Raw genomic sequence first — 11,260 nt, forward strand, 5'->3', positions numbered from 1 at the left:
GCGCCGCTGGTGTAGTGGTATCATGCAAGATTCCCATTCTTGCGACCCGGGTTCGATTCCCGGGCGGCGCACGTGTTTTTTACTCGGTTACATTTAAGGAAAAAAATAGTAAAATGTCACAATGTAGCATCTCATAGTTGGGGAAACTGTAGCAAATGACTCTGAATTTCTAAATAACCGCGCTGTGTGATATAATCTAGTATCTCTAGCTGCGCTTCCCAGATGTGTGCAGCTGTTATTTCCTCTAACGTTGCCTGATTGAGCTACAATCACGATAAGGTTAATGAGAAATTTTCTGCACCATTATACAAAGCTTCCAGTGAGTCGGTGTGTTTTCAGATTATGCATACACAGATGTGGAGGCACATCTCTGTGTGAGTGGGAGAAAGAGCGCTTGATTTTTGGCTTCATTTCAGCGCGCAGGTTGACGCTGCTGACGCCGCTCCTCCGCCATCTTCAACTTCCTATTGTTTGCATCAGACTGAGGCTGTCTGCGGTGTGTGTGAGCGCAGAGTCGGCCACAGATTTATCCTGTAATAGTAGATATAACCTTTACGTTCGCCGTCGTTCGAGCTCAGCCACAAACCATTTGTATGTCATTGAATTAAGGACCTCTCAGGACGCGACCACTAAAACCTTGATGATGGAGGACGATCAACCCAGAACCTTGTGAGTAGCAGCGGGGTCCCCGTGTATGTCCTGGAGTGCGAAAGGGCTCCGTCTAACTACAGCGCGTCCGAAATGTTTCCACGTTGTTGTTTCAGTTAAAAAACTATAAAACCTTGTAATATAGACACACATGGCCATTGTATTCTACATTATATTTTCATGTCGACACTAGCGACATTTCAAAATGCAGCAAAACTACACAGCATGCTTTGATATGGACGTGAAGTTGTGTGTTTTATCCGTATAAATAGACGGTAACTAGTCTGAAAATGAAACTGAATGGCTCGCTAATGCTAGCGTTCGTTAGCTTCCGATGCTAATCAGCCACTTGTTCTAAAACGCTCATACATTTACGCTGGGGTGATAGCTATACTCGGAAAAACAATCGTGTTTTAATATAATTGAACAGTCCTTAATTATAGCACCGCGGATGGGATGTAATTTTGTAAAGCATCGTCAGCAGCCAGCTCACTTAGCATGAGGCCCGTTTGTACCGGCTAGCGTTATCTTTAGCTAGCTGGCAGACAAGCCACGTCAACGCTCAGAGAGACGGCCCGGGACTACTCCACGAAGGGGGTGACCCCAGTCCAGTTGCGTGTGTAAAATGAACATTATCCACATTAGTATTTAGTCCACTAATGGTGTTGTTTTTGTGTTTAGTACAATGGGTTGTTGTGGGTTGTAGCTAGCCCTGTTAACTAGCCTTTGTTTGCATGCTACTTCCTGTTTGACAAAGACTCAATTCCCCCCATCTCTCTCCTTGTCTGCAGGTATGTGGGGAATCTGTCCAGGGATGTTACAGAACCCCTCATTCTGCAGGTCTTCACACAGATAGGACCCTGCAAGAGCTGTAAAATGATAGTTGATGTGAGTATCACCCCCCCCCCCCCCCCCCCCCCACCCCACCTCATGGTATATAGTCTTTTGACTGTACGAAGTAACAGTCAACAGTGGCTTGACGGTTTGTGGTGCAGCTTATTATCCGTTTGATGGTCTCAATCTACAGATATACGTTTTTGCTTTTCCTCTCCCAGTCTGTTATGTCAGGCCTAACACTCCTAAACTACTGTAGGTGGCTTTTGTCATCTGCAGTGAGTAAATTGATATCTGTGCTGTAGACTTAATGTCAGTCTTGTTTTCCCATTGACAGACAGCTGGAAATGATCCGTACTGCTTTGTGGAGTTCTATGACCACAGGCATGCTGCTGCCTCATTGGCAGCTATGAATGGAAGGAAAATAATGGGTAAGGTAAGCTATCGTATCTACAGGGTGAGTGGGGATGGGTGGGCTTCGGGTGTGGGGAATATAGGTTGTGTGCCTTTCCAAAAGAAAATAAAGTGGACTGCTAACATGCACATTCTGGTAATCAGATAATCAGATAGGGCATCCTAACCAACAAGTGGCAGCTGAAGTAACCAGGGTCCAAACTATATCTTGAGCATAACTACTACCAAAAAGTAATCGCTCTGTTGTTGAAACCAATTCTATTGCTGCCTTCCAAACATATTAATCTTGAAATATTGGAAGCTGTGATAATGACCTGAATGTATTAAGCATGTGAGATTTGGGCTTTGAGAAGATGTATATGAAAAGAACATAATTCAGGTGTCCATTGAACAGACTAATGCTTTACTGTAAATAAAATCCTCAAGATAAATGTAAGAAAAGGTTGCAAAACAACAAGTCTGAGAGGAGCTGATAAAGCCTGGTTATCAAGAACAGTGGAGCAGACCATTAACAACTTAATCTGCAACATTTAAGAGACCACAGGGCCTTATAAAAGAATATTAAAGTGGTGCTGGACGGTGTAATAATGAGTCGAGTGCTGGATTCAGTGCTAAGACAAAAACACAGCTGCCCACGACTGTGGTGTTTCGCTCAACAACCACCATGTTTAAGGTGACGTGTGAGTTGTTGGTAACCCTCCTGGTGCAATGATTCATTCATGCCCCTTTCATGGTTACTGTATTCTCTTTGGTTTTTGCAAAGTAATTCCCTTGTCCACAACAATTTGTTGTAGACATAATCTTCAGATCATAGGGTGATGAATGTATTTTACGCATATCCTAGAACCTAGAAGTAAAAATATCGTAAGGTAACTGAGATCTTTAAATTCAATAGAAGATATATTTGCTTACATTATGCTAATTGACAAACTCAGGACAGAAGTGAGGGAAAAGGCACCATAGCACAATAAATTTACAGTCTACTTAAATGTTGATTTGATCATTTTTCAGTACCTTTCAGTCAGCCTTTAAAACATACACGATTATAGTCCCAGGATTTATTGTAAATGATGTAAACATACCCCACCTGGCCTGTTCTTTCTCTGCCCCTCTCTGCAGGAAGTCAAAGTCAACTGGGCCACGACGCCAACCAGCCAAAAAAAAGACACAAGTAGTAAGTACAAGGGTTTCTCAGTGGGGATATACTGTATACTGTATCACATTGTTACACTGGAAAAATCTGATTTATTAGTACAGAAATGTTGCACATTACAGGAAAACATGGTGTTTGTTTACATTGCATGTCTGGAATGTGGTTTTGCCAAGTCGACACTCCTTTTGTTCTTCCCCTATTAACAAACTGATAAAAATTTGCATATCCAAGTAGAAACTCACAGTCTTGGAAAAAATCAAAGTTTTTAATGTAGTGTGCATTATAACATATGTCATGTCTAAAATGTGTTTTTAAATTGTTTTTATTTTTATTTAACAGATCACTTTCATGTGTTCGTTGGAGACCTCAGCCCAGAAATAACTACAGAAGACGTCAAAGCTGCCTTCGGTCCATTTGGCAGGATATCGTAAGTATCAAGCTAATTGACAAACATGATTAAATCAAGGATAGATGAAAGAAAATGATGCTGGGCTGTGGTAACGAGAAATATTATTATTCACTGTACTGCGTCATACCGATAAAACCTGTTGAGAAAAAAAACAATGGAAGAAACCTTGGGAAGTTACATTCATAGAGGGATCGCTCCGTGACATGGGATTTATGGTTTCAATTAGAGATTTCATGGAGAAACTTAAAGTGATGCATTCATGTTGTTTCTGATGTTATGCCATTGGTGTTTGTCCACAGAGATGCCCGTGTTGTGAAAGATATGGCTACAGGGAAATCTAAAGGCTATGGCTTTGTGTCTTTCTTCAACAAATGGGTAAGTAGACAAGAAACCTGACTTGCCAAATTATTGTTCTTGGTGCAACATCACATTAATACTGATGTTAATGGCGGGATTTTCATTTCCATTAAACATGCACCCTGGAAAAAAAAAAGATTCAAACAGTGTTAGACTGCAGCTCAATGGAATAACCAGATTCTCTCTTGTTTGCAGGATGCAGAGAACGCTATTCAGCAGATGGGTGGTCAGTGGTTAGGGGGCAGACAGATCCGAACTAATTGGGCCACAAGAAAGCCCCCCGCCCCAAAGACCACCTATGAAAGTGCGTTATCACAAATAAGCACATTATTTGCTTGCTTCCACTGGATGTTGGATTCATGTGTTAACAGTAGTATTGTGTCTGTCTTTTTTTCCCGGCAGATAACTCCAAGCACCTATCCTTTGATGAAGTAGTGAGTCAGTCCAGCCCCAGTAACTGCACCGTGTACTGTGGTGGAGTCAGCACAGGACTGACAGGTCAGAATACCATGGGCATTATTAATGATGCTGACGCTAGTAGTGCTAAGTACATTCAGCAAACAGCTCAAAGACTTATGATAAATAAAATGGCAAATAAGCCAATGAGCACGACTTTCAAGGATAAATCTGTCGTTATTATATATTTATCATAAATTCCCTCAAAGAGGCCAAAACCAAGAATGAATTGATTGTACCAACAAGTATTGTTTGTATCAACGTAGGTTAAACCTTTGTGCCACATAACTCAAATGATGTCCAAAAACAACTAAAAACACATACTGTTGGATTGGGTAATTTATATTCCATCATTAAAATGAACACAACCAATGTATTTCATTACTTTCAGCTTGTCAAACTAACAAAGCAGTGTAAAAACAGAAGAGCATGTTCAGTGATGTCCTTGACACAGAGGTACTCCATATTCATATTCATCACATGAAGGAATATGTTTCCCAATGCAATAGTTTGGCTCTTGGCATTTTTTTTAATAGTTTGTGGATGACAATGAAGGTCTATGGAATGGAGGCTATATCAATACTTGGTAGCAGAATTAATTCATTTGGGATTAGGGTCTTTTCAGGGGGGTTATTGTTTCTAAAGGAAAGATCAAGTAATGCCTGCATTATCTATTAGTCATTAAAAATGTTAATTTAGTTTATTCTGCTTAGAGATGTGGCCCTGTGGTTTAAACATACGACTGACAGAGAGCCGTACCAGAGGATGTTAGTATGTAATGTCTCTCGTGCAGCAAGTGTTTTTTTTTTTTCATGACACATCAGCCACATAGAAATGATATCTGATGTTCCCTTTCTGTTTGACTTTCAGAGCAACTGATGAGACAGACCTTCTCTCCTTTTGGACAAATTATGGAAATCAGAGTTTTCCCTGACAAAGGCTATTCATTTGTGAGGTATATGGAAGTTTCATATTTATGTTCCTTTTATTCTTTTTTTTTCTTTTCTTTTAAGCACGGTCAAAGTATGCTGGAGTAGTTGCCAGTGACTTAGCCATATAATCAAGGACTGACACCTGGAGTGCAGGGAAATGTAGTTCACTGCAAGGTAGGAGAGAAAACCTACAGTACTCTGGACACTGAGGACCTGGATTGAGAACCACTGATAACAAATGTTTTAAGTGATACGAGCAGCATGGATTATATTCACATGCAAGATTTTGGTCTCCTTTGTATTCTTGTGGCAGGAATAATCTTAAAGGTTAATGCAAAGTTTCCTCTATCCTATGAAAGTATCAACTTAAATTGATCTCTATGTTTCTTCAGTGAACAAGTAACACATCAAAAGACCATTCTTCCTCTTCTCACAGTTTTTTAATAGAACACATCTCCAGCAGTGGTCAGGTCACCATTGCAGAGTAAATATACATGGAATGAGGTTCAGCATTTCCTTACTGTCTCTGTTTTTGTCCAGGTTTAACTCCCATGAGTCAGCAGCCCATGCCATTGTGTCGGTGAATGGCACCGCATTAGAGGGCCACATAGTCAAATGCTACTGGGGTAAAGAGACCCCGGACATGATGAACCCAATGCAGCAGATGCCAATGCCCCAGGTAAGGAAATCATGTACTGTGAATGCTGTATATAGAAATAAAACTGAAGAAAACATAAGATGACATCTGACACTACAGTCTGTAGAACTTGAACATTAGTAGATTTAAAACGCAAACCAAGAAATGGTTCAGTTTATTTTAATGGGACATCAATAAGGAAGAGAATACTTGTATGTAATGGGATCGTTATAGAGACAGCGCAGTGGTTGGAATTGTGATACAAACACTGAAGTGCAATCAAGGCAACACAACAATTTTGATTTATAAATAAGAGAGATGCACCGATCAATTGGCCACCTATTGAAAACAGCCAGTTTTCAGCTGATCAGCCATGATGGGTGACTGGCCCCGATCAGTCTCATATATCCGATTTTTGTTTTTTGTTTTTTTTGCTGGTCAAATTCACACATGTGCTGCACAATGGTTCATGTCATGCACACAGCGGCACAGACCAACATTACAGCCACACACACGCATTAAAACTAAATGATATGAATTGCTGCAGAGACTCGCCGTCGACTGGAAACGTTTATAGCACGTCTGCTGTAGTTTTTAACTTGTTTAAATATTAATTTACCCATTTTATTTACTGGCAACATGTCGCACACCGTCACCAGGACCACCAATAGGCAGAGCTCAGATGACGGCCTGAACATGGCCTACACCCGGACCATCCTGGGTCTGCTCAGGACCCATAATTATTTAATTGACACTGACATGAATCCTGCTGTGTGTTTCAATCTGTAGAAATTTTTCTAATAAAATTTAATTTTTTAATTATTTAATTAATTTAATTAAATATTAATCTAGATATGATGACCAAATAAGTAGAACCGAGAGGAAAAAACTGTACACCTGTTGAGTGCTACAAACACTATTAAAGTGACATGAGATTTGATATTTGCTTGCTTGTGCTTTTTGATTACACTAAAAAGACATAATGTTTAGGAAATTACTGAACATTATGGGTGAAAAACAGGGTGGGAAAGTACCCACCGGGGTTTATCTGCACCACTGACAAATATTTTATCAGTATTTTACTTTAAGTTGACTTTAATGAACTTAAAAGTTCATCATGTAGTTAGAAAACCAAATACTGTGTTACATGTTTTATATGAACAATGTTTGTTTATGCTGTCAATCATAGTTCTTACAAAGAAAGAAAATGGGAATTGGCAGGTCAGACTAAAAAAAAACAAAACAGAAATTGGAATTGGCCAAGAAAATTGCAATCGGTGCATCTCTAATAAATAAACAAGACCATGTCATTTTTTATTTTACTCTGTGTCTTATGACAAAAACAGTCAACCAACAGAACTTCTAAGAGAACTTCAGAACTTCTCTCTATTTCTATTGTGGTTTTATAGCTATGCTCCCCCCAATGACACACACTTTTGTCCTGGCTGAAGTGGTGTTTTTTTAAAACACATCATCGCATCACGTGGTGGGCTGATGTTTGTCCAGTCAGTTATTCATGTAGAAGTTGTGCAACTTCTCAGCAGGAAAACACAGTCATGAAATTTCCTGGTAAAGTTATGATTGACCCTGAATGGCACTGAAAAAATAATATTCTGTACAGTGTTCTGTCTGAAATATTAATACCAGTGTATTAGTTGATGATTAAAATCAGACACTAGTGAAACCTTTAGTGAGCAATGTATTTTTGGTGGGTTGATCTGATGCCTGAAACCATACTTAAACCATTCTTTGTTGCCCCACAGCAGAACAAGATGGGCTTCCCTGCAGCCCAGCCCTATGGCCAGTGGGGCCAGTGGTACGGCAACGGGCCTCAAATCGGCCAGTATGTCCCGAATGGGTGGCAGGTCCCCACCTACGGCGTCTATGGCCAGGCCTGGAACCAGCAGGGCTTCAAGTAAGTAGCACGGTGTGCACAGGGCTCCCCTTCACCGCCTCCTCCTACTCCAGCACCACCAGAGTCCCCCATCAAGACCGGGGCAGCAAGAGCCAGCTCTGGCCACAGGAGGGAGCCATGACCTCCCTCCCCCCAACCCCACCACCTCCCTTTTTCCCCTCACCTTGCTCATCTTGAGAAGATTGAGGGCAAAAACAGCACACACATACACACCAAACAATCTGAACTTTAATTTTGTTGTTGATCATGTTTCAGTGTGCACAGCACATTCTGATAATTGAAGGGTTTTGTTCCAAAATGGCATCTCTGATCTGTTTTTGTCACATGAATTCTAGCTCATAATAGTTCAAAACTGTCAGCCGTTCCAAAAATAATTGTTATAAAACTGCCTTAAACTAGCAAAAAGCTTACTTTTGAATTTCAATGGACTTGCAGATTAATTATTACATATAAAGTCTAAAAGCCCAGATCTCAGCTTCTCACTCACTGTCCTCACTCAGAGGTAGTTTGTTGATGAAGAATGCATTTCCCTTTTGTCCCACTGTGTGTAAGGACTGTGTTCTTTAAGTTGTTTTTGTATGTCAACATTCATGTGATAGCTTTTTACATTATTTTCATTTTGGTTTCAATGATCTATTTTTACAAGGACCTGAAGATTTGATCTGTATATGAATGTCAGTCGGACATGTTAAATATCATTTGTAGGTTGTTATCCAATTTTGTTTTTATTTAGACAGCCTATGTGTAGTGGCGTTTTGTGCACCCAAGAAAAATAAAGGAAAGGCCATATGTTGTTGACCGTCTAACATTCTTGGTGAACAGCTGTATAAATAGGCTGAAGGTGTGAGGTAGATGTAACTGAAAGCAGTGATGGTGTGTTTGATTGTCAAATGTACAGTAAATGCACAATTCTTAAGACAGAGGCCAGGCCTCTCTTGACTTGAAATTTGAAGATAAACTTACCTGTATAAGCTGTCAATCTCCACACTGAACTTAGAATTTTCTTTTACTACGTGAATGATAAAGGCCTTAACATACATCATGTGAATTAGGTTACTTCTTTGCTATACTTTGTGGCCAAATGTAGAAATGTTGGAAGAGAAGTGAAGATAATCCACTCTGTTCTTTACAGTGCGGCTTATCTCTGTAGGCTTGCTACAGTTGGGGGTGGGGTTAGAAAGGAATATTTAGCTTGCTGCGCTTAGCCTGTATGCTCTTTGTCTGCTTGTCCACCCATGTTTAATCAAATTACACTTACCTTTGGCCCCCTCCCGAGATCCCTCCACTTTCTGTTTTTTTCCCTTGTTTTTTGCTAGCTTGATTTTTGCCCAGCCTGCCTTACCCTCACAACTTCTGATAACTTGCCTTCTTGTTCTCATTCTAGCCTGTCCAGATTCTAGTAGCTCTAATATATACCGTCCCTTTGGCTCCCTTTCGCCTTGTCTCTTCTAACCTGCTGGCATTTTGTCTTTCTGTCTCTCTCTCCCTCTCCCTCTCTCTCTGTCTCTCTCTCTCTCTCTCTCTCTCTCTCTCTCTGTCTGTCTCTCTCTCCCCCTCTCTCTCTCCCTCTCTCTCTCTTTACCTTGTTTTTTGCAGTCACTTACCGGCCAGTGCTGGGTGGACTGGCATGAGCGCCATCAGTAACGGTGGGGTTATGGAGCCTACACAGGGATTGAATGGGAGTATGCTAGCCAACCAGCCCGGTATGGGAGCCGCAGGATACCCCACACACTGATAAGGGGGCAGGGTGGGAGATTTGTCAACCATCAGCCTCTTATTGGCTGTAAGGTGCCCTGCGGGGCTGTGTAACACCGCCTCCACTTGTGGCAGGACTAAGACTTTTACTGGGATGTGGAACCTAATGGGAAGGTTGTCTATAGGAGATGTAAATGGGATTTCATTGGGGGGGGTTGAGGTAACGGGAGCCAGGGAGGAGCGATTTGACCCACACAGGTATTTACACCCTTTGTGGTAGCCAAGACTGGCCATGAACCAGGGCTCTTACCATTTTTAAGTTAACTGTAAATGAGTATAAAACTGTAAAGGAGAAACTTTTGGATTTTTTTTTTGTCAGGTTTTACAAATTGCTTCCATTTTCACATCTTTCCTCTCCGAAAGACACTGAGAGGTTTGTCATTTTTTTTAAAGAAACTGTTAAAGTCTGAGTCGTGCTAAGTTATGAACCTTAGATATTATTTGAGGAATGGAAATCTGTTTAATTTGTTCTCATTCTCTCTTGGATTAAAATCAATTGCAGGGATTGTTGCCACTGCTGTTTCTCTGTAAGGGCAGATAAATATTGCACAGTTTTTCCTCTCTTGTACTGGGACAAATTTGACAACCAAGAGTGTTTCCTTTTTTTTTTTTTTTTTTTTTTTTTGGGCATTCCATTTCTCCTTCATATCTTTCGGACAACCTGCAAATCTTTTCGCCACGTGTAAATAACCATTCATTCATTTGAAACGATGTAAGTAAAATGCTACTGTTAACTGTGGGTGCTTGCTTTCTTTTTTGTTTTGATAACTCAACAGTTAACTCCAACATTGTACGTAGCAGAGTGGCACTATTTAATGTGACACTGGCACAGTGCAACACACATGATTCTTCCATGCAGGGATAAGACAGCATTGCCATGCAGTGCATACTTAAAATTTAACACACTTCAAATGTTAAAGGGTGAACATGTTTGACACTTCTGATGTTTTTTAAATATCTATTGAAACGCCAGTATTTTATATCAAACATCTGAGTGGATTCAACCTTTACACTTGCTCTTTTTGCCAGAGAAATGGGGAGGCCTACAATGTAACTGTTGCCTTATAGAGCTGGTTTCTTTTAGCTGACAAGATACTCTTTTTAATTAGGCAGTGCCTACAGACATTTTCAGACCCTTTTGTTTAGAAAGGTGTTAGCCCTGAGAACTGATGACTCTGCTACTGTAATCAATGTTTTCTTGCTTTGTCCAATTAAAATGCTAATGCACATAAACCACAATATGTGTTGGTTTTCATTTTTGTTATGGATGGGTTATTCTGCAGAGCCTCGATGGAGTTTTTACTCAAAAACTACATTTTATTGTAAGACTTATTTTTTACTTTTGAGAGCGGTAGGGTAAGTACATCACGTGCAGCCATCTCGAAAGTTGATTGTGGTTGTACAAGTTCTGAAGCCACCTGACCTGTTTACTGTTACTCAAGCTGTAACGGCTTTATTTTATAAGACCGGCTTTCATCTTACAAGTAGCCTTCTTACTCTGTCAATGTGCACTTCAACATTAGAGATAATTTACAAAGTGTAGAAATCTGGATGTTTTACATGCTGATTAACTGTTTCACTACTAGTGTTACCTGCACAGACATATTTGTTATGAAGAAAAGCCTCAAGCATATGGCCTATAGCTGGGCCATATTGTGTAGATATTGTCCTTCCTATTTATTGTTGGCTGGAAGATTTTGTATATGTTAAAGACACAAAGATATTATCAGACTGAGGTGGAAAGTTTTTA

The 11,260-nt window shown here is 40.3% G+C and overlaps 1 protein-coding gene and 1 non-coding gene across 4 annotated transcripts; both read left to right on the top strand.

Moving 5' to 3' along the window:
* trnag-ccc (transfer RNA glycine (anticodon CCC)) lies at positions 1-71 on the top strand. Its single transcript has one exon. It is a non-coding gene; the product is annotated as a tRNA-Gly (tRNA).
* Positions 72-419: 348 nt separating this feature from the next.
* On the top strand, positions 420-10,749 carry LOC137192128 (cytotoxic granule associated RNA binding protein TIA1-like). 3 transcript variants are annotated; one of them, XM_067602650.1, is made up of 12 exons: positions 420-669; positions 1,440-1,536; positions 1,820-1,918; positions 3,016-3,070; positions 3,389-3,476; positions 3,758-3,833; positions 4,011-4,119; positions 4,218-4,313; positions 5,142-5,226; positions 5,744-5,882; positions 7,607-7,755; positions 9,352-10,749. In XM_067602650.1, exons 1-12 carry the CDS (start codon positions 641-643, stop codon positions 9,488-9,490), a joined length of 1,161 nt encoding a protein of 386 aa, XP_067458751.1. In that variant the 5' UTR covers positions 420-640; the 3' UTR covers positions 9,491-10,749. The 3 variants fall into 3 exon arrangements, with proteins under 3 accessions (XP_067458751.1, XP_067458745.1, XP_067458758.1); XM_067602644.1 differs by having other exon boundaries at positions 421-669; positions 7,604-7,755; XM_067602657.1 differs by lacking the exon at positions 420-669 and adding an exon at positions 1,241-1,259 and having other exon boundaries at positions 7,604-7,755.
* Positions 10,750-11,260: the final 511 nt, after the last annotated feature.

The sequence above is a fragment of the Thunnus thynnus genome, chromosome 2 (genome assembly GCF_963924715.1).
Source record: "Thunnus thynnus chromosome 2, fThuThy2.1, whole genome shotgun sequence".
In the NCBI taxonomy this organism is placed as follows: Eukaryota; Metazoa; Chordata; class Actinopteri; order Scombriformes; family Scombridae; genus Thunnus; species Thunnus thynnus.

Excerpts from the sequence above, each read along its gene's own strand:
- LOC137192128 (XM_067602644.1), top strand. The coding sequence starts at position 641 with ATGATGGAGGACGATCAACCCAGAACCTT. Across the intron at positions 670-1,439 it reads GACGATCAACCCAGAACCTT|GTATGTGGGGAATCTGTCCA; the intron begins GTGAGTAGCAGC and ends CCTTGTCTGCAG. Across the intron at positions 1,537-1,819 it reads GCTGTAAAATGATAGTTGAT|ACAGCTGGAAATGATCCGTA; the intron begins GTGAGTATCACC and ends TCCCATTGACAG.